The 27,797-nt window shown below is 31.3% G+C and overlaps 3 protein-coding genes across 7 annotated transcripts; 1 reads left to right on the forward strand and 2 right to left on the reverse strand.

Moving 5' to 3' along the window:
* Positions 1-1,790: 1,790 nt before the first annotated feature.
* Positions 1,791-4,241, reverse strand: LOC146533841 (transmembrane protein 19). The gene is made up of 5 exons (XM_085193974.1): positions 3,688-4,241; positions 3,363-3,611; positions 2,906-3,055; positions 2,489-2,809; positions 1,791-2,396 (listed from the first exon to the last, which is right to left on the reverse strand). The coding sequence occupies exons 1-5, from the start codon at positions 3,836-3,838 to the stop codon at positions 2,248-2,250; spliced, it is 1,020 nt and encodes a 339-aa protein (XP_085050100.1). The 5' UTR covers positions 3,839-4,241; the 3' UTR covers positions 1,791-2,247.
* A 1,124-nt stretch (positions 4,242-5,365) lies between these two features.
* CenB1A (Centaurin beta 1A) lies at positions 5,366-20,633 on the forward strand. 5 transcript variants are annotated; one of them, XM_085193979.1, is made up of 20 exons: positions 5,366-5,582; positions 5,675-5,791; positions 5,971-6,144; positions 7,377-7,461; positions 7,737-7,880; positions 10,521-10,616; positions 11,386-11,645; positions 12,003-12,119; positions 12,274-12,462; positions 12,558-12,664; positions 13,014-13,102; positions 13,439-13,533; positions 14,216-14,356; positions 14,660-14,730; positions 14,823-14,948; positions 15,261-15,418; positions 15,972-16,085; positions 16,318-16,424; positions 16,735-16,880; positions 17,122-20,633. In XM_085193979.1, the coding sequence occupies exons 1-20, from the start codon at positions 5,530-5,532 to the stop codon at positions 17,139-17,141; spliced, it is 2,409 nt and encodes an 802-aa protein (XP_085050105.1). In that variant the 5' UTR covers positions 5,366-5,529; the 3' UTR covers positions 17,142-20,633. The 5 variants fall into 5 exon arrangements, with proteins under 5 accessions (XP_085050105.1, XP_085050107.1, XP_085050104.1 ...); XM_085193978.1 differs by having other exon boundaries at positions 5,367-5,582; positions 14,817-14,948; XM_085193980.1 differs by having other exon boundaries at positions 5,367-5,582; positions 6,007-6,144; positions 14,817-14,948.
* Positions 20,634-20,806: 173 nt separating this feature from the next.
* On the reverse strand, positions 20,807-27,256 carry LOC146533843 (uncharacterized). Its single transcript, XM_085193984.1, has 7 exons — positions 27,079-27,256; positions 26,108-26,240; positions 25,624-25,713; positions 25,222-25,338; positions 24,960-25,108; positions 24,481-24,658; positions 20,807-21,743 (listed from the first exon to the last, which is right to left on the reverse strand). The coding sequence occupies exons 1-7, from the start codon at positions 27,163-27,165 to the stop codon at positions 21,589-21,591; spliced, it is 909 nt and encodes a 302-aa protein (XP_085050110.1). The 5' UTR covers positions 27,166-27,256; the 3' UTR covers positions 20,807-21,588.
* Positions 27,257-27,797: the final 541 nt, after the last annotated feature.

Raw genomic sequence — 27,797 nt, forward strand, 5'->3', positions numbered from 1 at the left:
GAGTTAGGTGAACCGAGCCCTCTACTAGAGACTTTTTACACTCTTTGTCACTAATAGCCACAGAGCACATTTACTCAATAGCCAATTTGCCAATAGGCTTCCAAACAGTTTGACCGATTGAGATGAAAATTTGCAAACATAGATATGACCACGTAAATGGTTTTAGGCCAAAAAAAATTCAAAAATTAATTTCTCGCATCGCTCAACATAACACAACAAACACTACCGAGATTAAGCGCAGCGAGTCAAAATTGAGGTCCGGTTCGCGCCCTAAGTTAACTATTACATTATAATTAATGGTAAATAAAAATTAAATCAGCTTCACGCTGTATCCTGCGCACAGCAGGGTAGGCAGAGGGAACCTAGTGTTAAGGGACTTCGTTCTCACTTTCCGCCCAATTTTGGAGGCTTGGGTGTTGAGTGGCGGAACTCAATGTCAAAATGGACACCAGAATTAACACACAACACACTTTGTGCCCCTGTGCCACGACTGGTCTCAAATTAATATATATTTTTTCTATAATTGAGTATTTATTTATATATAACTAGCGGACGCGCGCAGCTTCGCTTGCGTATTTCGGTGAAATGTAATAACCCATGAAACATGTGTTCGATGAAATATTTTAAAGAGTCTAAAGTGGCGATTTAAAGATTTTTCCATACAAACTTTCAACCCCTTATTTGCACCCTTAGAAGGTGAATTCTAGAAAACCATGAAACACATGTTCAATTAAATATTTTTAAGAGTCTAAATATCAAATTTTATAAAAATCGGTGGCGATTTAAGAATTTTTCTATACAAACTTTCAACCCCTTATTTGCACCCTTAGGGGGAGAATTCTAGGAAACGATGAAATACGTGTTCAATTAAATACTTTTAAAAATCTAAATTTCAAATTTTATAAAAATCGGTGCCCGTTTAAATTTCTTTCCATACAAACTTTGAGCCCCTATTTTACCCCTTTAGGATTAAAATTTTTCAAAATCCCTTCTTAGTGGATGTCCAGATTACGAAAGTAAACATCTGTCCAAATTTCACGTTTCCACCACCAGCGGTTACGGCTGTGCGTGCGTCTTACCTCAGTCAGTGAGGACAAGTCCTTTTATATATATAGATTAAGTAAACTTACTTACTCAAATAATAATAAAGTTATATTATATAAAGGAAATTACTTCAATTACATTTCAAGCAGAAATTCTACTTGAAATGTAGAAATGAGAAAATCACAATTCTTAAATTTGCATAGTATACTGTTTGAAGTTGGTTTGTTATTGTTAATAATTATTTTGTAGCATTAATAATTACGCAGCAAACATAATAAATATAATTTATAAAAGCTATTTGATACAGGTGATATTGCATTAACAATTTTGGTAATGAGTTTTAAATTGCATAAAGTAGTTTGGTTTGTAGTCAATTGTAGTGATACAAAGATAAATACTGGATTTAGTTAAATCATGGAGTTTTGGAGAAATTATAAAATCACGTAGCTATGAGAAATAACGAAAACTATTTGAAAACTACAAACCATACTAATAAAGGTTGGAAAAATATATTTTCTGTAGTCATAACTGTTTAAGAAACTTAATAGTGATCAAACAATTTTTTTTCATAATAGCCTAAATGGTTTTGGAATAAGTTCTAAATTGATTGTAGTTTACAAGTAATATTGAATTGGCCTTTTTATCAGTATATTGGTTAAAAGGCCAATTCAATATCGATAGAATGATAGATGTACTATCATGTTTGTTAACCTTGATTTGACTTGGGAAACTTATACACAGTTGTAACAAATTATTATATTTTAATTTATTAAAATGTAATTGTAAGAAAAAAACAAAACATTTTTTCATCAAGTTTGGTTTTTACATACAGTTATTTATTTGAATCTAAATTTTATATTTTCAATTTAATATTAAGTCACTTCTTAAAACATTTTGTATTAAGTACATTTTAAGTTAACCATAAAAAGATAAATCTTCATATGTCAGTAAATATATAGATAGTAATATATAAGATCATAGTAATATTAAATCGTAGAATAACAATATCAACAATTATATATATTGAGATTAAACTATTTTTACAATAGCTTACCCAAAAATTTTATAATATAAAAAGCAAATATATATATATATTGAATATATATATATATATATATATATATATATATATTCAATATTTATATATATTTGCTTAATAATATAATATATATATATATATATTCAATATTTCTAAACTTAAAATTAGAAATTTTTAATCAAAGTAGGCATTAGCAGTCCCATAATAATTGTAGATAGAAGATTAACACTATGATTGTCCAATATATTTTTTCCACTAATATGTTTTACACTAACACTAGAATATGACACCACTTTGCCATCTTTATCTAAACCTGAAATTAATAATAACAATTTAAAATATATTAATTGTCTTTTCTCTTAATTTCAAAATAAGACTATATTCATGTATATAATTTTAACTTACCAGAATATTGTAAAGTTGCACCCAATAAAGAATCTATGAGACTACCAATAAAACCTGCCAGACCTCCATACAAAATAATAGGCCATTGTGGGGGGGCAAACATTAATAAGTTACCATCGGAGAAATATAAAATTGTTAAATAATGAAAGAGTCCAATCAAAAGCCCTCCAACTGCACTACATATTGTGCCCGTAAAACTAATTCCTCCATTTGTTCCTTTCGGCACTCTCTTCCATGATGTAATGAGGAATGGATCAGATTTACATAAAACTGGACCTAATTCTGATGCCCATGTATCACCATTACAGCATGCAAATACACCTTGAATATAACAAATAAGCCATAGTTCATAGATCAAAAAATATAATTAATTGCACATCACTAGAGAAGTCTAGTAGTTATTTGCATCACAAATACCTAAAACTCCAACGCTAAGCCAAGATGATCTGTAATTTTTAAAAAAATCTATTGGTTTTTCAGATGAACCAACATCCAATAAGTATAAAAGCGCTAGTTGAGTTGCCATCCCTCCATTACAAAGGACTTGGATCCAGTTCCTTTGACCACCTGAAATGTTTCCATATAGTAAAACAATATCAAAAAAATTACTATACAATTGCTGTTTCAGCTTAATAAGGACATCAAAATTTAACTGACTATGGCTATTATAATTTAATAAAGAGAGAGATAATTATATTTATAATTAATATAAATAACATTTGTATTTTTTCTAAATTAAACACCAAACAGCTTAACTTTTAATGAACCAACATTTTAGGCAGCAGCTACTTAAATAGGAATTCTATCAGTCTTGGCCATATTTATAACTATGAAAATACAACATATTGTATTATAAAGCTATAACAAAAAATACCTTCTTTAAAGTCTTCTTCAAACTTTCTTTTTAAATGAGGCCTGAATCGAGTAGCTTTTGAAGAAGATAAGAAAAACACTAACAAATCTGCCAGAAAGCAATAATTAGACAGAGTCAATACAAATGCTACAACCATTCCAAGAAGAGCTCCACTCAGATTAACACTTTTTTTTCTATAACCAAATATTGCAATTGGTATTGGTATTGAGCATGAAATTAACCATCTTGCAGGTGATATTACTATTGGCTCTGAAATAATAAAAAAAATAAGTATACACATAAATATGATGAACTTTTAGATATTGTTCTTATTAATTAAACTTACCATCCAGGCCTTCAGTGTTATTCATAAGCTTAGAATAAATTAAATTTATAATCCATAAAGACATTGATAATGGTATAGCAACTGAGATTAGAAGTAAGGTACAAATATGATTATTATGGAGCAGCTTATTTTCATTTTTTTTCGTCAACATTTTAAAAAACGTCTATTTCTTTTATAAATGACTTGATTGTTATATGAAAGATCTTTAAAAAGTCCCTATACGTGTGTTTATTTATTTTTAAAGCATTTTTTTAGTTACATTATACTCTAAAATATACATACTTTAATATGTTGGACTATTATTACTTTTAAACATGTATCTACAAAATAGATAACTGTTTATTGTTTTAAATTCTTATTAGATTTTTTCAGTTATAAATAAAATTTTAAGTAAACTTCTCTACTCCATTAAAATTTGTAGTTAAAAATAGCGTGCAAGAGTAATCTATCTTTTCTCCAGTTTAATTATATGCAATATATATTTATTATTCTTCACTTATGAGAATAAAGTATAAATTACTTCCTCAATCATTATTATATTACAAGTACGGAGTATTTATCTACTATATTATCTAATGTCACATTGACATATGTCAGGTTAAGATGAATGCGTCAACAATATACTGTCAAAGTTTGAAAAATAAAATTTAAAAAATAGTGTTTTAGAATAAAAAATGTGGATGTGGTACAAAACAAAACTTAAAGCATTGTTTTAATTATCTAAAAATAAAAAGCTACAAATTATGTGCTACATATTATATTGCTTATCTTATTTATTTTTGTATTTAAATTTTACATTATTTTAAAAATCTAAATTTAAAAAAGACAATCATAATAATAACACAATAACCCCAATAACCCAATCTCGTTACAGTTAATCGCATTTAAATACTTTTGTAAAAATTTAAAAATGTTTCCACAGAACCATCAGTATGTTCAAAGTTTTGAGGTCTTACTATGCAGGTATGCCTGCGCAGTTACAACGGAATGTCTGTAGGCCTAAACCTGTGCAGTTTATTGGACCTGTTTTCTCGTCCATTCTGAGATAGTCTTTTTAAATCTTCAGTTTTGAGTTTTAATTCAATAAGTCGAAATGAGTGTATGTTTCCCTTAACAACCAATACTTACCACTTTTTTCACTTCCTTTTCCTTGCAAAGAGCTTCTCGTGAGATGGGGGTACGAACTGAGGGATGGGTCACCCTGTGACTGTGGCGCCGATCCACAAACGATGGCACACTTACTCTCCTGCCCGAAATGTCCATTCACCTGCTCACATGACGATCTGATGGAAGCAACAGATGCCGCAGTCGACGTGGCTAAATACTGGCAAAATGTGATATGAATTCTCCATTCATTGACACGAAGAAGAAGACTTCCTTTTCCTTTCCTTCCTTATTTTATTTACATTCTTTTGGTATCTTTATTATTATTGTAAAAGAACAAAATTACAACATTATGTATAGTCACAGTAGATGTAATATGCACTTATTTAAAATTTAAAACACCCTTAAATGGAGTTAAGAAAAATATACTTTAATTATGACTTACTGAGCTACTGATAATAATAGTAATATAAATTACAAAGTGTAAAGCAGTAAACTTCGTAATTTATATTATTATCTGTGATTTCTAGTTATATTTATTCTATGTTAGCAACATTGCAATTGGTTGGTATATGTGTTCTGTGCTTGTGTCTGTGAATCTGTGATTTCGTTTAGTTTTGTTCGTGAATAAAGGTTTTCTTATTTTTTAGATTGATACTAAGTGTAGTTTCAAAAATGAATAAATTTTCCTAAAATACTGAATTAAATTAAATTAAATTTTATTTTAACTAATAAAACATGAAGCCCTTAATAGATTTTGATGAGTGTCTTAGAGATTCCCCAAAATTTAGGTAAGCTAATGAAAGTTTATTGTTCGTAGAAAGTGAAATTTCGTACGTGTTACACTTATTAATTAATAAACATTTTAAACTTTCGACCAAAGGGAACAACTAGAAACCGAAGAAGCTAGTGTTGAAGCTTTAGAACAAAAGCTTGATAAGGTTCTAAAGACTTGTGCTGTTATGATCGAATCAGGGAAAATATATATGACTCAAAGAAGGTAAACTCTCCATTCAATAACTTTTTAATTGAGATAGATAAATAAACACAATATTTTAAAGTTTTTGTTTGTCACACAAAGATTTAGGACTTCGCTTGTTATCTTGCTTCCCAGAATTGTTATTGGAATGCTTTTATACATACAAAAATCAATATAAGACGTAAATAATTTCTCTACAGCACATTTACTAATGCATTATGGGACCTGACCAGCAGTTTTTCAGAGGATGCAACTGTTCAGTCAGCTCTAAACCGCATGATCCATGCTTTGCAAGAGATGACTAAATTCCATTCTATATTGCTGGACCAAGCATCTAGGACTGTATTAAAGAATCTCTCTGCATTTATTAAAGTGTATGTTTTTTGTGTTGTTTTTACTATAATACTTCATTATTATAAACTTTATATAAAACCTATTTTAATTCCTATTGTAAACATCACATGATATAAATTTTAACTACATGCTACAAGTTTTAAATTAGATTAATGAACTTTAGATCATAAACTCAATCTTCAAGACGTATTTGTTTATAATAAAGATACTACTACTACTAATAAATTGCTTATATTTATAAATGACTTTATACTAGAGGTGCAGAGGCACTTAGTGTGACTGTAAACATTGGTTATGGGTTCAATCCCCACTCAAGGAAATTAAATATTCATTTAAATGTATATTTCTCTTGAGTTGAGTTCTGCCACTCAACATGCAATGCCTCCAAAATTCAGTGGAAAGTAGAGAACAGAGTGTCTTAACACAAGGCTCCCTCTGCCTACTCTGCTGTGTGTAGAATATAGCATGAAGCTGATTTATTTATACTATAAATTAAAAATTAGAAAGGATTTAGATTATAATGTGAATTCATTGAGCCCACCATGGCATTGCGGGATAGCATCTGATTGAAAACATAATGGTAATGGACTCCACCTCCAGATGTGTATTATAATTATGACATTACTTGCTCTAGCAAGACAAAGCATTGAGCACCTAATGTTTTAAATTTGGACAGAAAGCTTAGAACATAGTGTCTTGATACAAAACTCAATTTGCCTGAAGTAAAAACAATATTTTAATGATAAAACACTAAATCAATTCTTGTAATTATATAATTGATGTAATGACTCATACAAGCTATATGATAATATTTTAAGTGTATATATTTGCCTCCATGCCATCGTTATTTTATCTTAACATTGGTTTTTAAGCTTCACACTGTGTCTCAAGTATAGCTGGGTAGACAGAGGTAACTTAGTGTTAGGACACTTCTCAACTTTGCAACAAAATTGCAAATGTCTTTCATTACTGTTTTAAACCACTAACAAGGGTAGTTTTTGATTACAAGTGTGTCTAAAAAATGCATAAATAACTATTTATTTGAAATTTTGAAAAAAAATCATTAAAACTATTCTTCCTAGTAGTTCAAAACATTGGTGATTTTTCACTTTCATTACTTTACCTAGGAATCATTAAATTATTTTCTCAGTGAAAATTGGATCCACAACAATAGTGTTTATCAGTCATCCACTGCTACTGCCTCACAACAGCTTTAATGTCAGCATTAATTAATATTATATTTTACTTACAGAGATATAAAGGGTGTGAAGGAAAGTAAACATCATTTTGATAAAATCTCAAATGAACTGGATATAGCTTTAAATAGAAATTCTCAGGTAATGCCATAGTTTTGTACTATTAAACAATAGATTTCTTAAAAGCCATAAACATTTGACTCAAATGCTTTTTCATTTTTAAAGTTTTATTTTGCAGCAAGAAATTTTATTTTGCAGCAAGAAATTTTATTTTTTAAATTAAAATGTAGCAGGACTTGAACCAGCACCTCTGGGACTCTGCCCAACCAAGTGCACTGACCATTTGTTCTTATGAAGCTATATCAAAGCTTATGTATATGCTTGTTATGACTTTAAATATGTTTGCTTTTAATTAGGTATCTCGTCATAAACCTACTGATGTGGAGGAAGTTGTTAATCTCTTATTGGCGACACGCTCATGTTTTCGACACACTGCATTGGATCATGTACAAAAAATTACTATGCTTCAAGTTAGACGTCGGCACGAAATACTTGCTACGGTGAGTACTTTTATTTGTTTGTCTTTTTTTTACTTCAAGCAGTATCCCCCATATAACAGGGTAGGTAGAGAAAGCCTAGTGTTAAGACACTCTTATCTCTACTCAACTCTTCTTTCACTCGTGTGAAACGTCGCGCTTTATTCTGTTACCAGATTATCCTTTTTAATATCTACTTTTTTTTTGCTCAGCAACAACTCAAAAAATTGGGCTGGCCTCTGTAACGAAATATCGTAACATTTGGTTTCCTCTAACTGTCATCTCTCGCTGCTGTACGAGAAAATGAATGACTTTATAATTATTCCATTTGAATCTCAATTGAATGTCTTACTATAATAAAACTTTGCTAACTAAATAGTATGTATTTAGAACTTTTATTTAGAATTCTTTAATTTACCTATAGCAGATATTATACAATTTACTTATGTTCCAAAAATCTACCGCAGTAAATTTTAGGCTTTCAGTTTTAGTCACTTATAATTGAATAAGCTAATAAGATTAACAAACAGGATACTAACGAAATTTGAACTATCTAGAACGAAAACATAATTAGCTTTGTTACTCATATATTTAACATTAGCTAACTAGTATCAGAAATAAAAGGAAATCTATTAGTTAGATTGGATAATTTACTGATCTTCTAAAATTATAACGTATTGACGTTCGTCACATACGAGATATATAAACGATTTGTTTAAATTCGGTCGTTAAAATGTAAAATAAAGTAAAGCAAAGTTACGGACGTCGAGTAAAAGTACAAGTTAGAAAAATCCTAAAATAAAACCTGCCCAGCCATCTACAGGGTGGCCACGATTCGTCGACCGTACTAAAATAAAAAACGCATGCTCCATTAAATATATATTTTTTTTGTTATAGAGAAAAATATTATAACGCATAATAAATAGTGTTTGTTATACATAATAATAAAAACAAGGAAAGTTTATTAATATCCGTAAATATACAATACAGGTGCATATGTTACGCAAATCACAGTTTGAGGCGGAAACGCGTGACTCAACAGTACAAACAACAATGACTATAATTGCTACGCAACTATCTCGCTCTGTATATTTATACTGTTATCGTTTTTTATTTGCTGTAATAATATAATAATATAAATTAAACGTAAATGTGTATATTTAATGTTTGCAATGGGAAATTTTTAAGTTGTAATATCCTATATATTTTTTTTCAATAAGGTAACCTTAGTTTTTTTTTTGGAAAGGTTTTCATCTTTGTTTAATTGTTTTTGTAATTCATTATAAGTATATACAGGTATTAATACGTTTGTTGTCATTTTCAACTTATTCAAATCGTAAAAGAAGTCGTGATAACTGATAAATATTAATACCAAACCTATGTGAACTTTTACTATCGTATATTTTTTATTCCAGTAATAAATACTTATTATTATTATTATTTTATACTTTATGTGCAATGACGTCATCATACGATGCAAACACGAACATACAGAATTCCTAATAATACGTTTACTACGTAGTATGTAGATATAGTAGTACTTTATTAAAATGAAGGACTTAGTGATGAAATCACTTTATATTTATAAAAATGTAATTGAACGTCTGCACTTGCATTTTCTTGTGTTATATTTTAAACATATTAGATAAATATTTTATAACATTTTACAATACCTCATTTCACCCATTAATATTATACATTAATAATATCCTACTCTTCCATCTTTTTTTAATAGAAATATAAGAATTGTGGAGAGAAAAAAGGCAGCAGGGAACCTAAGACACTCCGTTCCCCGTTCTTTAAGAATTATGTGGTTTACTCAGACAACATTATCCGAAATGGACCACACAAGAAGCAAGCAGCTTTGAAATAAAAAGAGAAGCATCAAAATTGATTCACCCAGTCATAAGTTCTGAGATAACGAACGTAAAAAAAAAACAATCGAATTGATAACCTCCTCCTTTTACAGAAGTCGGTTAAAAATATAATCAACAAGAAAAAAATGTTGTATGATAATAATAACATCGATATTGTATCACAAAATTGTCAATTAGTCACTGATAGTACAACGAATCGATGCTTAATAGATTTAGTACCACACTACTTGCAAGGCTGTATTCAAGTAAGGTGACTAATATTCCGCGCAATCAGATTACGGCATCTCGTCGGGACAGTTGCTCATATTTTTTTTTGTTTCATTAATTTATTTAATTTAAAAAATTGTGTGAAATTTATAGTAAGTATTCCAGAATAATTGTGGCATTTTGGAGTTTCACACGTTAGTATCTTTCATAAGGATTAAATTCATAAATAAAACATTTTTGTATTAAGTACAATTTAATTATGAACGTACGGGTAACACACAGGGTGTTACCCGTACTTTCATAATAAAATTGTAAATATAGTATAAGGTTTTTTAATGTTTTCTATTTATTTTATATGATTTGCAAATAAATAATTTAATTATTTTAAGGAGAGATGTTTCTTCATTAATTTTATAATTACAATTCATTAATTTTATAAATAGAATAATTACAATCAAAATTTAAAAGCAATTATCAAATCTTATATTCGTAAGCCCTAAGCCGAGTAACGCCCGAGTGACACACAAAGATAAATAGCGTTATAAGTGATTACAATGTGTAAGATATAATACCTTTTCAGTTCCTGTCATATTTGCAAGCCTGCTGCACCTACAACCATCAGGGCGCGGACTTGTCTGAAGATTTGGAACCATTTCTTAAGTCCATAGCTGATGAGGTAAGTGTTCTGTAACATGATTACTATTTATTAGATTTGTTTATTTAAAATTATGTGTTTTAAGTTTTATTTTAGGATGAGTTGTGAAAACTTTGTATACTTTACATTTATGAAAAATATAATATATAATGTTATTTTTGCATTTAAACTCAATAATTATTTTGTAAAAAGAAAATGCTCTCAATATAATAAACTAAACTTTTCTGTAACGACGCTAGTATAAAAGCGAAAGTTGTGTTAGATGCGCATTGAATATTTATTTACGTTGTTATATAATATTATAATACCACCAAATATGTCGATGGGTCATAATAGTATGCAACGATGCTCATGGACGCTCATATATAGCACGTGACAGGGAAGGGAAGTAGGGTCATTAGAACGTGACATGATATCTATAATATGTAATAAGATTAAAATTATTTTGTTTACTTACGTTTATCGTATTTTTTAATTAAAAATTGTTTTCTTTGAATAACACAAGAGATTTTCCTCAAGTGTATTATCTTTTTACTGAGAAAATATAATATATAGGACAACCTTCGCATAGTCACTTAATTGCGCACATTGTCGTACAAAACAATCGTTAAAAATGTTAATAATTTGCCAAGCATGTTTAATGAGAAGTTAATTGTATTTGTGACTGCATCTTTTTCTACAATTAAAATATCTTGAAAAACGCTAATCCTAATTGATATCACGGAACAATTAAGAAAGTATCGAATGTTGGTAATTTAATGCTAGCTATTGATTAATGTGTGCATTACAGATTGCAACAATGCGTAACGATACAAAAATACTCGACAAAGAGATGGAAAATCGGCATACGATAGTAAATAGTAAGGATACAGTTCTCCCGAGCTGCAAGTCCGTCGCCAGCGAGCGGGACAGCAAGGATGGTCTGATGAGCACGCCGTGTTTAAAGAATATGCCTCGGATGCAGGGGTATTTGTTTAAAAGAACTTCGAATGCATTCAAAACGTGGAACCGGCGTTGGTTCTATTTGTACGATAATCGCCTTGTGTACAGGTTAGTTTGTTTACACTTTACGCTCGACACGCTACAGCTTGAAGGCTGCACAAGTGGGACGCAAGTGGTCAGGGTCTGTGAAGTTAAATAATAAGCGTAGTGTTTGTTTAATAGACTGTTTTCAATATATTGTATCTGTTTTTTATTATAATTTTATGAATATCTATTACTTAAAGTTATTGCAAAATTATTATAATTTGGTTTTTTGTAAAATATTTGCAATATCTTTGGCCTTTTACGTATTTATACATATATTACTTTACTTCACATTTTCTGTACAACATTTAACAATTAAATATTAAGGTCAATTTAACGTTCTATATAAACAATTAAAATTTCTAATAACTCTTTTAACAGGAAAAGGACAGGTGAATTAAACGTCACAGTCATGGAGGAAGATTTAAGACTTTGTACCGTCAAACCAGTTCATGATGGAGAAAGGAGATTTTGCTTTGAAGTCTTGTCACCGTCTAAGTAAGTGTACCATTTAGAAATATTCAAGATCTAGTAAGATTATTACATTACATAAAAAATATTAACAAATGTTTCCTTAGGCTACATGTGATACGGCATAAACCTATAAAACAAATGAAAATGTTTTTCTAATATATTGTTTTATTTTTGACAGAAGTCACATGTTGCAAGCGGACTCGGAGGAAATGCTCAACTCATGGATATCAGCCCTCCAAAACGGTATAAGGGCGGCCATACAGCAGGGGCAGAGCAGGGACAACCCCGACTCGCAAATAGTACTGGTGCCCGACGACCGCCTCCCCGGTAACAAGCACGTTAGTACACCTGCTATGAAGAAAATTAGGTAACTATAAGAATATTATAGGATTTTGTCACGTTTATTCTGACGTTGTGTCACAACGGCCTCTTATTTTCCACTAATATTTGTAAATATTTCAGAATATGGGAACAGCTGCTGAGTATACCTGGCAATAACTACTGCTGCGACTGCGGCAGTCCCAACCCGCGATGGGCGAGTATCAATCTTGGCATCACTCTATGTATAGGTAAGATGATATATTCTTATATTTTTGAATAAGGCCGTCGTGCCGCAGTGGCCGAGTATCTGTCTGGGGCAACAAGACAAAGTAGCGGTTGAAATCAACGCCGCATTTCGACCGTTGAGTTCCATTGTATCGAAAATTGGGAAGAAAGTGGGAATGGAGTGCTGTGCGTGAGTGTGTGCGTGCGTAAATAAAATAAGGACCACATATTTACGCTTGCATCCAATTTTAGTTACCTTTATATCTGCTATTTGCGCCACATACCACCTTCATCAGTGGCCACCTAAATATATTAAAAGTGTTTTTGTGAAATTTTATAATATTTAATATATGTATATTTTTTGTTTCGCAGAATGTTCTGGTATTCATCGTTCCCTAGGGGTTCATGTGAGCAAAGTAAGATCGCTCACGCTGGACGACTGGGAACCAGACATAATTAAGGTAATTATTGTTTCTTATGTTATTTTTATTACATTACTAGCCTCCCGCCCGCGTCTTCGCCTGCGTATACTACGTTATCATTAATTTCTGTCTCCATGAGTACCTACGTCCTATAAGTGACGTCCATGCAAAATTTGAGACTGGGCATTTGTAGTAACGAAGTTTCATACAAACTTTTAACCTTAAAAACAACCCCTTAGAAGTCGAATATTGCAAATTCCCGTCTTAGCGAGCACCTACGTCCTATAAATAACTCCTATGCAAAATTTGAGATTTTATATATATAGATTATAATTATACTAAAAATTATCTATATTCAAAGTAAAATTTTTACAGGTAATGGCAGAATTAGGTAACAAAGTAGTAAATTTAATATATGAAGCTAACACTGAAGGTGCTGAAATAACACGAGCGAGCCCTGATTGTGAAACGTAAGTTTTTTTTTCATTAGTAGTCGTATTGAACTAATGTGTACCAAGTGGTTCATAGTCTTTTCTATCTTATTATTATATCTAATTTCACTATCTCATATATATCATTTACATTATTATTTATATACACCTCTCATAGCAAAATATTATTTTTATCTTTACGGTTGTTTGAACTCAATTTCTTGTTTATTTTTAGATATGATTGAAAAAATTTTGGAATTCCATAATTTCATTAACCATAAGTCTGTTGTTTTTAGTTCTCTTAAAATGAAAGTAACTGTAAGCGCATCAGTAATGGGTTCAATTCCCACTCGGTGGAAAGCATTATTTAACATTTTTTATTTCCTCGCTCGCCTAATAAAACAAAACGTGGCATTGAGTTCCGTCACTCAATACGATGTTTTAAAAATTCAGGGGAAAGTGGGGAACGGAATGTTGTAACACTAGGTCCCTCTGCAGTTGTATTTGCTATATGCGGCATAAGCGTAAAGGAAAAAAAAGAATGATATCACAAAGTTTTCACTTTCATAATATAACATGACAACTTCGACATACAATGAATGCATAAAATAGCGATAAGGACGCTTTATTATATATATATTTTGATTGTATTTAATTCATATGTATAAATATGAAGATAAAAAATGTACCAATAGGTTAACGATATCTGTAAATTTTACAGATCGGTACGTGAAGCATGGATTCGGGCAAAGTATGTCAAACTGCAGTTTGTAAAAAACATTGTGAACAGTATGTCAGATTCAATACAAGAATCTCCATTGAGGAATGGCAGGCGCTGGTCCGTCCGGAGGGCTAGACGACGGTAACTAACCGATATGTATTTTTAAGCTAAAAAATTCAATTTTGGTTTGAGTCAAAAATATTACTGACCTTGGACCATTTCAAAAGTTGGTAATTGTGAATTGTTAGATGTAAGATATCGATGAATATAAAATCGTCTAGCCAACATACGTAGGGAACATCGGAAAGCTCCACTAGCTTCTAATGAATTGTTTTTAATAAGATCGTATTGATTTTTTTAAGGAAAAAGCAACTATTTTTCTGTCTCTAAGCTTTACTTACATGATGGTTAGGAAATTGAGTTTATATATATAAATGTTCACAGGGTGCGAATTCCTCCATCTGTGCCGGAAACAATCAAAGATGAAAAAAGTGACGTAAATAGCAGCACTAGTGGTGAGGTTTTGAAAACATTATTTTTATAAGAGAACTAGTATAGTTTGCGTAAAGCCTGTTATACACTATATTACTATTACTTCCAGTATCAGAGAGTTCGACGAAATCAGAAGGCAGCCCCGTGTTGTTGATCGGGACAGAGTTGTCGGGCGAGCGCTCCGTCGACCTCAGCCTTCCCTCCGACCACGACTCCACTGAGGGAGAGGACGATGATTTAGGTAACTATTTTTTGTCCAATTTTTTTTTAATTATTATAAATCAGTGACAATAAATTATCTATTACTAAATAACAAATAATTTATGAAATCGTAACAAAATTACGCCGTTAATCGCAATAAAATGCACAAAAAAACAACTAAACATTCATAAGAGTTCAATATATTATCAATAGATGTTTTGGAAATATTTTTAAATTATTCAATTATTTATTCATTGGTGAGTAAAGTAACCACTAAATCTAAAATAGTTAACACATTTAAAAGTTTTCGAAAAGTATATAATTTAAATTTATGTAAGCAATATAAACACAGGCGCAGAGGACATATCGCAGCTGTCGGCGGACGCGGTATTAAACCGCGCGGCGCGTGCGCACAACGTGTGCGTGATGCGCGCAGCGCTGGCTGCCGGCGCGGACGTCAATGCCGCGGCGGCGCGCGCTCGCTGCCCCCTGCACGCGGCTGTACTCAGTGTACGCTATATATATATATATATACATTTTTAATAACTAGCATTCTCTCTAGACGCTTTTATGGCGCAGTAGGCACTAAGGTGTCAGTTGTGGGGTGAATCCCCATTCAGTAGAATGCTTAAATGTAAAATATTTTAATTTCCACGCTCTAATAGACAGAGCGTAGCGGTGATTTTTGCCACTCAACACGCAATGTCTCGGAAATTAGTTTTTAAGAGAGATCTTAAGTTTTCATTTAATCTTTTTATTAATTTTTTTTAACTTCACGCTGTGCAAGGTAATTAAAGCGAACTTAAGTGTTAAGACACTTTATTAGCATTGAGTCACTTCCGATCCCCACTTTAAGCGGAATTTTCAAATCATTACGTGTTGAGTGGCGAAACTTAACGCTTTGCCACGTTTTGTCTTGTTACCAGAGTGAGATAAAAATATTAAATATTCCATTCTCCGAATGGGAATCCACAACCGTCGCGCTTATATATCTATTGCATTTCGACTGTTTTAAACTCCATCACAATATTTGAGAAATATAAATAGTTATTAATTTTTTCAGGGTTCTGTAATGGCATGCTCGTTTCTTTTACTTAATGGTAGCAAGTTGAATGTTCAAGATGAAGATGGAATGACTCCATTGCATTTAGCTACAGAAGCCGGTCATACGGGGCAGGTAGTAGAATTTTTATTATTATTATTAATTATCATAATATAATTTCACATCGTCACCTTCAAAAAAATAAAATTTCAAAGAAAAAACAAAGCCACACAACAACAACAACAACAAGCTTAAGATCAGCAACAATCTTTTGAAAATATGATTTATGGTTTCGAAATGATAGACAAACATAATATATTTGTTGTCATGACGCTCCAAAGTGATTAAAATAGTGTATACTTTCCAGGTGTGTCTCCTGCTGCGCTACCGCGCGGACCAGGCGCTGGCGGACGGCGCGGGACGCACGCCCCTCGACATCGCTGTGGCCCACGCCAACGCTGACATTGTCACTTTGTAAGTACTATTTTACTCCAAATGTGATATTTTAATTTCCTCTGCCATTAAACAAAATAATTCTTTGCTGTATTCCTTGTATAGCAAGGAACCTGTGTTAAGATACTCCGTTGCCCACTTGCAACCGATTTTTTGAGACATTACGTGTTGAGTACCGTTTTTGTTTTGCCGTCAATCAAAACGTTGTAATGAAATTAAATTTAAATGTAATAATTTTCTGTATGACTGAACTTACAACCAACGCACTTGCAAAACAAAATATTTTTTCTACCTCACTATGATTGTGTTTAATATATATGTTTAATAACAGATTAAGGCTAACAAAGCTGAACGAGGAGATGCGCGAGAGTGAAATGTCCTCCAACGACGACACGTACAACGAAGTGTTCCGCGACTACACGCAGCTGGCGCACTCGCACCCGGAGCGCCTTGTTCGGAAACACAACAATAATGATGGTAAAAAATTGGGATCTTTACGCTTATTCCTTCATAGCAGTGTAGGCGAGGGAAACTAGTGTTAAGACACTCTGTTTGCCACCCACGCGCATCGTCCATTTTCTGCGTGTTGAGTAGCTGAGCTCAATGTCGCGTTTTGAATGTTGCTAGAGCAAGAAAATTGACCAGCTACGGTGCCTTAAATATTATAAAAACAAAAGAAATATTTCAAATTACATTAAATGTGTTTTTTATTACACAGGTGAAAATTCCAGTGAATGACGAATAGAGAAAAAGTTTCGACGACTGCATTTGTGGTGGCGAGACGAGTGATACAAACGGTGAAAACATCTAGTGATTACTACTATACTATTATATATTCTCTTAAAAATAATCAATGTGTTAAAAAAAATGTTAAATAAAAATTGAATCCGGTTGACCGTCGATGATGGGTCAATTCCCATTCAAGATAATGAGCTATTTTCATTTCACTGATATAAAGACGAAGTGCGGGGTTGAGTTCCGTCATTCAACACGCAATATCTCGAAAATCGGGCAATGCGTGGGAAACAGATTCTTTTAACCTTAGGTTCCATCTTCCAATTGTGCTATGTACGAGTTACAGCGTCAAGCTGAAAAAATAATATCGTATTTACGAGTGCAGATTTATTTTAAAGTCGTATTAAAGTACGATTTTTTAAATATTTTTTTTACATGGAAACTAGATTTTTTTATATATTTAATGGTTTACTCCTTTCATAATATTTCAATTTGTTTCTGTTATTGTTCCTGTCGATGTAATATTATAAGACGTGCACACTTCACGAAAATAACGAATTAGTATTAAGTTTTTCAATATTAGACTTAGGACTGCTAGAAATTACAAACATTACTTAAATTTATTAAGTAAATTATATAAATGTTTAAAATCAATACTGCTTATAGGGCTGCCACTTTTAATATAACAATAGTAAGTAGTGAAACAAGTGTTCTTTATACATTTAATGTTGAAATTAAATTAAAAATTACTTTTATGATTAAAATTTTAGAACAAAATTGTAATTTGTCCATCAGTAGGTGAAATGAATATTTTTGCCGTTAAGTCCTACCACTCCAACACACAATACAGCCTACTTTGCTATATGTGGGATTAAGTATGAAGCTATCATAATAAATATTAACACTAGGTCTAATCTATATGGCCTCTAATAATAAAATATAATGAAATACTATCATTACTAAATTCAGTGGCAACCCTAAATGAAAATGATCTCTAAAAACGTTTTGAGGCTTTAATAAAATTGTTTGGAACATATTTTGATCTGCCAAAATCCTAATACAAAGACTTGCATACCATATCTTCCTATTTCATAAAAACTTAACAACATAATATGATGAGCTTTTTATATATTAAACCAAAGATTTGCTTATATATGAGCTAGGACAAGAAATACAACCACGTCATATGATATTTTTACAAAGGATTTTTATATTTTGCCTTATGAACGACATGTCTTCAAATTTATTAAAAAGTTTTATAAAATTATGAATTTATAAATTTCTACAATATGTAGCTTACGGTATAAATGCATTCCATATTATGCAATTAATAAATTAATTATATAATTAATCAATTTGTTCTTACTATTTTCATATATGTTTTATTCTACCTAATGTTATATTGATGAGAAACAAATTTTAAAAAAATGTATAAAAATTGACTTTTTTGTTTGGTTAAAATCTCAACATTCCCTCTGAAGCATAAATTTTTACAAACTTAATCATTATCATTCCAAAAAAAAAAGTACAACGATGTTTCCAAAAATAATTTTACGAATTTGAATCTCATTTCGATTAGTGAGCGTTTTTTTATATTTACATAAATATTGTAGCTTTTAATTTTTGTTACTTTCGCCTTGTATATTGTCTTGCTTGCCAATTGTCTATTATTATTTGCCTATGTTGTCTTTTAGCTAATATCTAACAACTATTATAAGCGATTTTTGCTTGATTTTTTCTTTTTCGAATGAATCATTATAATTTACTCGCTCTGGTGAGACAAAATGCAGCGTTGAGTTCCGCCACTCAACACATAATAACACTAATTTGAGTGGAAACCAAGAACGGAGTGTCTCAACACAAGGTTCTCGTTAGCTACCTTGCTATAAATGGGATAATTCTTGAAACTATGATTATGTACTTTCAATTATTTATTCGCACATCACTATTTTAAATAATCGTTTTTTTTTAAAGGAATTTCTTTCCGACTACTACTAAGTTTTTTATTGGTTTACTATATTTTGTAGAAATTATAGTACAGATGACATTCAAAACATCTAAAATATTTTAAGCTCAACTTAACAAGATATTGTTTTGATGTATTTACTAATTAGTGTTCGGTTTTTAAAACATGTGATGTTAGATGTTTATTGTTGTGGAACTATAAAAATGAATCATATAGAAGCAAATAAAGGAATCTCTATTAGAATCAAAATTTGGAAAATAATTAATAAATAAATAAATTTAACATTTTTTCCTGATATGATTGGACTATAACGATATTATGACATAATGTATGGTATAAGAAAATATATTGCACATTATTATAAAATAACATCGAGAAAGTTGTTAAATATTGCTGTTTTGTCTTTGTTTGGTTCTATATTATTATGAAATAAATTTATAGATAGAATAATCTGTGTAACGTAGAATATTCTTTGTTTATATGATAATATACATTTTATTATAAATATTATTTTTCATTAAATTGTAGTATAAAGATAAGTGTTTAATATGTCTTTGAATATAACAATAACAAAGGAGCGAGATTTGTAACCTAATTGATTTAAAATCAGTTAAATAAATGCTCTTATATTATTTAATTACATAAAATCTATATTAACATTTTGTTTACGAGTTCGTTTCAATTACTGCAAAATGTACCAACTTAATATTACTTTTTCCGTCTTTCACTACTTGTCAATGAATCAAAATTAAAAATACATCTATACTAAGGTCCTTCTATAAATTACGTCATACGTTAATAAGTGAAAAGGGTCCTAAATTTCGTGACATCGCATTTTAATATACAATATCCGAGAATACAATACGAAATTTATGTAAAAAACTTGAAAAGCATTTTTTTTAAATTTAATAATTTCTAAATGTCTAATTAGGTAGATACTACTTCTTATAATTGCGACAAGCAGTGATAAAGACGGGGGAGGGATCAAAAGACAAGAAATTCGCGTAACGTTATTTATGGACGCCCCTAAGACCTAACAGATGTAATGTATAATAAGTAATGAACATAGTTTTTATAATAGTTTAATTGAAGAAGACACAAACTTTATATTATTTTTATTATTTAATAACGTAGTCTATATTACACAAATGATTTCATGAGTAATAAAAGAAATATCTCTATAACTAAAAGTAAACTGATGTATAGATTTTTTTACTAGCAAAACAGTTTTTATGTTGTACTATATAATATAACAACTTAAAATTTTATATGAAGTTAATTTTACATTTATTATAACTGTAAATATTTCATTATAGCGGTTGATAAAAATGATAATGTGAAATTGTGAATATAGAATTTTTAATGAGAAAGTGCCATTGAGGGAAATGAAAAGGTACTGGAATGTAATTTAGCTTAACCTTTTAAAGCCGTTTATTATAATCGTCTATTATAAACTATACAATACTCTGTTACGCTGTTGATGTATATAATCATTATTACATGTATTTTACATAAACTATTGAAATTTATACTTGTTTTTTTTAATGAACACCTATAGATCGTTAAATTATTACTTCATATATATAAAATAAATTTTACTGTAGAGGTCTCCAATTTTGGTGCATTTTTGATATGCCTCATACATTTATTTAGGATCCATAAATGTCAATTTTTATAAGAAGGACGAGAATAAAACTCGAAATAATGCAAATATTTTATTTAAAACTCAAACTTATTATAAGCCCACACCATTAAGAAGAAAGAACATTTTCATTGGTAAAAGTAAAAATATGTCGATAAAAATTGTATTGTAATTGCTAAAGACGGAAAAGTGCGATGTTACAAGTTGTCTTCAGAAAATATAAAATTAATAATATCATCAAAATAACAATAAATTCATTGAAAATTCAAGATTGCAATGATTGGATCGTAATTCTTTTTATAATGTATTGATGTTATAAATTATTTAATAAAAGCAAAATGAATGAAAGATTTGAATTTGATTCCCAATGAAAAATACAGTACGGTAGAAAATTATTTATGCCGTCCATCTCGTTGGTTAAAACGAGTTTCAAATTAAATATGACCTGCATACTTTAATAAGAATATATAACCAACGTCCACTTTACGTCTGTTCACTTCTCTACCGTTTAAGTAGTAAAATGAACTTACAATTAATTGGAGGACAACACAAAGAAACAGTTGAAAATATATCTCGTTCGCTATTCTATACTTAAGTCGAAAGTCGAAAGTCTGGTCCAAATTGAATCGTACAAACCATATAATATACCTACGTATATTTCTCGGCTTTGTCTTAATTCGCTGCTTCTTTATAATAATAAATAATAAAACAACTCTTAGAATAAAGTAAATGAAATTAATATAAATACATAAGTAAAGAAGCAAACGAATACGCAAATATTCCATATAATTTCTGGGAAGTTGTTGTAGGTATATTATACCGCTTAAGAATTGTGACGTAATTTAATTCATTCCAAAGTTGGACCACACAGAATTCATGTTAGAGTTAACGGAGGGAGACGACGCAGGAGTAGCGGGAGTCGTAGATGGCCGCGCGCCCAGCACCAGGGGGTTGGACTGCATTCGGCGCCGACCCAGCAGTCCTAAACGCTCCATACCTTAATTATAAAAAAACCACAAAGATATTAAAAATATATAGAAGATAATAAATATATAGAAGTCTTGGCACTCTGTACAAACAGAAAACAAATGCTGATGACGGTCAAGATTTGGTGTAAAAAATTAAACGTAAGGGTGCCCGCATAGTAATGATGACGTACTGAGCAATTTTATAAACCTTCAAACTTTCATCATTTTGAAGCAATTTTAACGACCTTCATCCATACCTATATTATAAATTCGAAAGTAACTCTGTCTGTCTGTCTGTCTGTCTCTCTGTCCTTTACGCAATCAGGGCCAAACCGCTAATTTAATTGTGATAAAATACTCATATAGAGATACTTGAGGGTCCCGGGATGAACATAGGATACTTTTTTTTTCTCATATTTGTAATATTTTCGTTATATACCAATATATTAAAATAATTAATTTGACAAGGAATTTATTCCGCCATGTTAATAACAATCGTCGCTACGCGTTGCTAAGCAACAGCTTGCAAAGTTTGTTGTTTTAAGAAAACGTCACCCACAGTGAGTTTGCTTAATGCATACATGGCGCGCGCCGATATAGATTTGTATACATTAACAAAAATTAGATGATTTCTATAATTTGATATTCATCCTTATGAAAATAAATATAATGGTCACTTTTAGCATTTCAACTAGATTGAAATTATAGTTTACTGTATAACATTGTAATAAATAATTAAGGAGATGTCACCGATTCCAAATGACCTAGCCTACGAGTGGTATAGTATGACCGACGCGAACGGGTAGATGACTTTGAAATAAAATAAATAATTTTTTATATATTTCTCGAATTCGAATCGAATTACTATTATTTTTTATGTAATTATTTGCTGCTTATAATTAATTTATTTCAGTTTGGTTATCCATACCGATGTTATACACTTAAAATATCGTAATTTTAATCATTTGGGATTTTATTTAATATTGTTCGCAAAAATTAATAATTATTTAATATAGAAAAATGTTTAGGACGCGCGCACGGCAAACTTTAGGTACTTTTACTTCTTTTGTTTGTTCATTTCGGTTACTCAGATATTTTTTCTAATAATAAATCTCCACTTATTATTATTTTTTAATTTATTTTAGTTATTTAGGCTTATATTTTCGCGGGCGTAGCCGCGTCCGGGCCCACTAGTTGTTATATAAACTGAAAGTGTCTTGACATACACCCAACTCCGGTACTCAAGTACAATCAGAGAATATGAAATTCAGATGTTTGGTATGGTGTTAACCCTCGGTCAGACACCTGTATACCTCAATAAAATATAAATATACTTCTTTCATAGTGTAAAAGCAAAATTTCATATATGTTACATTGGGGACTACTACAAGAGGATATCCCAGGCAACTGGGATGGTTTGTTCATACGAGTATAGCCAACCGCACAGAAAGTATATTGTAAGATTAACCGAGAGGCGAATATACTTAAGCAGATGCGAGTGAGCTAGTGAATGTGGTCTTTACCTGCTCAAATCTTTTATTTATACCTATTGTATTTCAAATGGTAACATTCCAAAAAGAAGAGTGGTTGAAGAAATTTTCAGAATGCTTTGTTTGTGTTGAGATTTGAGCAGTGTTTAGAGGAGAACAAATAAAATACGTGTTACTTGGTACACTAAAATGAAGAAAACTCGTAGTATGGACACAAAAAAGAAATTGTAAATTTGCTCATAAGATTTTCGTTGGGGCTGTTCGATAACGGACTGAAGCATGTGCACTCCGTCTTAATATTATAAGTTTCCAGGTGTCCTCAGTCTACTGCTACGTGCGGGATACAGTGTGAAGATAAAAAAAATACATTACACAGGCACATATGAAAGTCAAGATTGAACTGACGCAAGTTTTGCATTTATTTATCGACTAAGAATTTTGCACGTGACTTTCCCAAATTTGCATAAATAGGCACAGTTTATCGAACTTCTAAATATTTAAATATTCAATATTGCATTTAAATTGTACATCATTAATAAAAGATCATTCTTGGAATAAAACCTATATTACAATTTATATACGGGTATATTTAAATCTTTCCTGTTCAAAACACAAGCCGTGATAAATTTATCTACATCTGGCAAACAAGTAAATTTTCAAATTCATGCGAATCCATTTATGTCAATGGCTTCCTATTTATTTTTGATATCAGTGGGACAAACTGTAGTGGAGTTTCAGTAGAAGTGAAACTCGACACCTACTATCTCCATGCTTGTAAAGTCTCGGCAAAATCTGTAACCTTAGTTTTTAACTAAAATTCAAAGATTCCTTTTGTCATTTTATACCTATAAGTATATCATTATAATTATAATTTAGCTTAACGCTGTGTCCTGCGTATAGCAGGATAGACGGAGGCATTGAGTTTTGAGTGGCGGAAACTTCGCGTTTCACCTCGTTACCAAAGCGAGGAAGTAAAAATAGTCAATATTTTATTTCCTCGTCCCACGCTTGTGCCCTGCGCCACGACTAGTCTCATACACATTTTAATTAACTAGAGCACTTAACACGTTTTTAAAAATAAGCACCAATCAAAATTAATATAACATAGGTACTGTAGGCATATACAATTCTAAAGGCATTGCTTGTCGAGTGGCTCGCCACCAGATCGAAGCAATGAAAATATAAATTCATATAAATATTTCATTTCCTCGAGTGTGAATCAACAGTCTTACACTTATGCCACGATTTGTTTCCTATTAAATAAATAAATAGCTACCTGCGTCAACGTTTTCAGGGCAGTATTTGATGGTATGGGCGCGATCGCCGGTGGCGCCGCATCGCGGGCATTGGAAGGCTCGCAGCACGGGGCAGAGCACCCGCCCGCGCCAGTCTTTCAGCGCGTGTGATGAATAATTTTCTTCATTCACACCGTTGTTCTTACAAAATGCACATTCCTGCAACGAGTGTAAATGTATTTTCGACCCTTTTGGGGTGTTAAACTAAATATGTTCAAATTTCTATAATAGAATAGTAATTTTAAGATCCTGAAACGATACGTAAAGTTGTACTTGATTATTTTAGTATATTGACTTATAAATAAGTCAATATACTAAAATAATCAAGTATTAAATAATCAAGTATTAAGTAGTAAACTTATTAAGTATGTATGGAAATTCATATTTGTAAACAATATTGTATACATTTTCGTAATATATGTAACATGATAAAAAGTGTGTTTTTCTATAAAATACATACATTAGGAAGTGCACGTCGCAAGCGCTTGTCACTGCGTACTTTGGCCACCTCTTGTAGGAACTCGTACAGCACACTCGGCCGGATTGAACGTAGCACCGAAAGCTGCTCTTGAGTCAACATTGACACATAGTTGTTTGCCGACGACAGACCTGCTCATTTTTTTATTGTATTATTGTTCTCTTTCTATATCTTATATAAAAAATGTTATGCAGGTACTAGTGACTTTTTGTGAGCGAGTCAAAGTTAAAACTTTTGCACTTACTTTTTACTAGAAAATCAAATGTATCCATCATCTCTCCGTTTCTCGCCCCAGAGCCAGAATTTTCCGACCAAACGTTCGAACGAACTGACGAAGCTGACATTGAGTTCGCTCTACTTCCTGCAATCGTATAAAAATTTTTTGTAGCGAAAATAATTTATGCCATAACGTAGCTCATAAATCATAAAAGGAGTCATAAATTATAGTGCTACTAAAGTTATTTAAAAAACAAGACTAAAACTTGACTAAAATATTTGGACTCAAGCCAGTGTAAAATCACATACATCATTTTATATGAAACTTTCTTATAAAATTTTTATATAATTTCAATTTATTCCTATTTAGGAGTTAAGGTATGTAGGCTCATAAAATATATTTGTTTATATATTTTAAACATAATTTTACCTAGATAATAATTGTTGTCGTCGAACAGCAAATCTGAATTATTTATGTGCAGATTCATCAGCACTTCATCTATATCTGAGGTTGACGGCGCTATAAAGAAAATATAGGTCGTTAGTGTTTTGTGTGAAAGTGTTTTTAGGGCAACTAATTTTCCAGGAAAAGGTATTGTTGGCTTATTTTCTCAATAAGTGCAACGACACTTTTCTATACAAATAAAATGGATAATACAAAGACTAACAAGAAATATCATGTTTATAATATTACTACGTTACAGTACCTACTCAGAGATTCTGCAGCGCGTATCAAATAAAAAAAATCTAGTGTTAAAAATTTGAATGTAGCGGGATTTGAACCTGCGTTAAAGGAAAATACCTTTTAGAAACATAAATATTCCACATTTATTACAAACATGCCATGAACTTCCTTCAATATAATTTAAAAACTGTGTGAGACGAATTTTTCACTTCTTTACTTCGATAATAACCTGTATCAGCTGGTCTAGGATCCTGCTGGCTCATCATGGTATGCATACGGCTTTGAAATGGGGCAGCCAATGGAGAAAACGCACTCTTCGGTCCACTTCCACTACCGATGTTGTCGGGTATTGCAAAACTATCCTGATTTTTTTAAATATATGAGTCACATGCAAATAAACTTGCATGCAAATGCAAATAAACTTTCTATACATAACATTTTTTCTGATCTTAACGCTTTATCCCACATATTATGGTAAAAGAGACAACAAGAGGCCAGCCGTGGCGCGCCAGGGGTCACGCAACTAGCGTGTGACTGTAAACGCGACGGATTGTGGGTTCGATTCACACTCGGGGAAATTAAATATTTAATATTTTTTATTTCCTCGCTCTGCTAACGAAGCAAAGCGCGGCGTCGAGTTCCGCCACTCTATACGCAACACCAGAATTCGGTGGAGAGTGGGCAACGAAGTATTTTTATGAGAACGGAGTGTTTTAACACCAGGCTCTCAAGTTCCCCCTGCTTATCCTGCTACGTTCTGAATACGTGAGCTAAACAACAACCCACTCTGTTGTTTACTTGAATACGTGGCATTCGAGTGACAATCAACGCCGCGCTTATCTTAACCATAGCAGTGAAATTAAAATAATTTATTATTTCAATTGGAGTATATTGAGTGTTCGGACACTGAAACACTGCGTTTACAGTAGTATAATGTATCATTGTTAATTAATTAACGGATTACTCACTATTAAATAATATCAAAGTAACTGACTCCAATCTTATTGTTAAGTGGTCACCTCAAAAGCCACGTCACAATAAAACATCTTTGCAAGTAAACTAATTGAAAAAAGGTTTAATTTACAGAAAATTCAGAAAATTTCAATGACTAAACAAATTATTAATTTTATTTTTACACGGCGGTAGTTTCCATTATTTTACTATTGTTTTTAATAAACCAGAATTATGTTTTGTACTTACAGTTGTAGTTGTTGTTAGATTCTCACTAGCTATCGTGAAAACAGGCTTGCTTTCGTCTATGTTATAATTAAATTGCAATGACTCCATAACTAATTGAATCAAATTTCAGGCGCTTGATGGTCCAAGGGGTGTCTCTCGTCGGAAAGAACAGACGGAAAAAGAACGTTCCAGGCTCACGGGCACAATTTATACTAATCCAGCCATACAAAAATCTACATATAAATATATGTCACTGACGCTAGAACTGGTATTTTTACGAATAGTTTGCAACTACCCTACAAATAATAATTATTGACGCTTGAACTATCTATAGCTATGTACCTACTTAAATATATATAATTTTGTTGCTTAAATATTTATTGTTAGCGTTGTATAGTAATACATTAAATGTAAATATCTATTTAAATACATATAATAAAAAATCAACAAATCTACGCTACGATATTTAAATGAACCATTTAGTTTAGCTTAGTTAATAGTATGTATTACTATTTCAATATATCAAAAGTGCATGCATGGCAGGGATGTGGCGTATCATCCTATCCTATATCTTATAAAACAAAGTCGCTTTTTATGTCTGTCTGAACTTTCTAACTCTTCTTCTTCTAAACCACCCAACGGATTTGGATGCGGTTTTCACCATTAGGTCGAGTATTTCTCAGGGAAGGTTTATATATAGTTTATTATTTGTACATTCTTATGTAAATTAACATAAATAC

Source organism: Heliconius melpomene, chromosome 12, assembly GCF_056956725.1.
Source record: "Heliconius melpomene rosina isolate 202511_hmr_F chromosome 12, ASM5695672v1, whole genome shotgun sequence".
Taxonomy (NCBI): Eukaryota; Metazoa; Arthropoda; class Insecta; order Lepidoptera; family Nymphalidae; genus Heliconius; species Heliconius melpomene.

What these genes read in the sequence shown, in the direction of transcription:
- LOC146533841 (XM_085193974.1), bottom strand. Translation starts at nt 3,838, where the DNA reads ATGTTGACGAAAAAAAATGAAAATAAGCTGCTCCATAATAATCATATT. An exon ending in TGAAGAAGACTTTAAAGAAG is followed by an intron (nt 3,056 to 3,362) that starts GTATTTTTTGTT and finishes GAAACATTTCAG; the next exon opens with GTGGTCAAAGGAACTGGATC. An exon ending in GCTTAGCGTTGGAGTTTTAG is followed by an intron (nt 2,810 to 2,905) that starts GTATTTGTGATG and finishes GTTATATTCAAG; the next exon opens with GTGTATTTGCATGCTGTAAT.
- CenB1A (XM_085193978.1), top strand. Translation starts at nt 5,530, where the DNA reads ATGAAGCCCTTAATAGATTTTGATGAGTGTCTTAGAGATTCCCCAAAA. An exon ending in GGCACGAAATACTTGCTACG is followed by an intron (nt 7,881 to 10,520) that starts GTGAGTACTTTT and finishes ATACCTTTTCAG; the next exon opens with TTCCTGTCATATTTGCAAGC. An exon ending in GGGAACCAGACATAATTAAG is followed by an intron (nt 13,103 to 13,438) that starts GTAATTATTGTT and finishes AAATTTTTACAG; the next exon opens with GTAATGGCAGAATTAGGTAA.
- LOC146533843 (XM_085193984.1), bottom strand. Translation starts at nt 27,165, where the DNA reads ATGGAGTCATTGCAATTTAATTATAACATAGACGAAAGCAAGCCTGTT. An exon ending in ATTTGATTTTCTAGTAAAAA is followed by an intron (nt 25,109 to 25,221) that starts GTAAGTGCAAAA and finishes AAAAATGAGCAG; the next exon opens with GTCTGTCGTCGGCAAACAAC. An exon ending in TGCGACGTGCACTTCCTAAT is followed by an intron (nt 24,659 to 24,959) that starts GTATGTATTTTA and finishes CACTCGTTGCAG; the next exon opens with GAATGTGCATTTTGTAAGAA.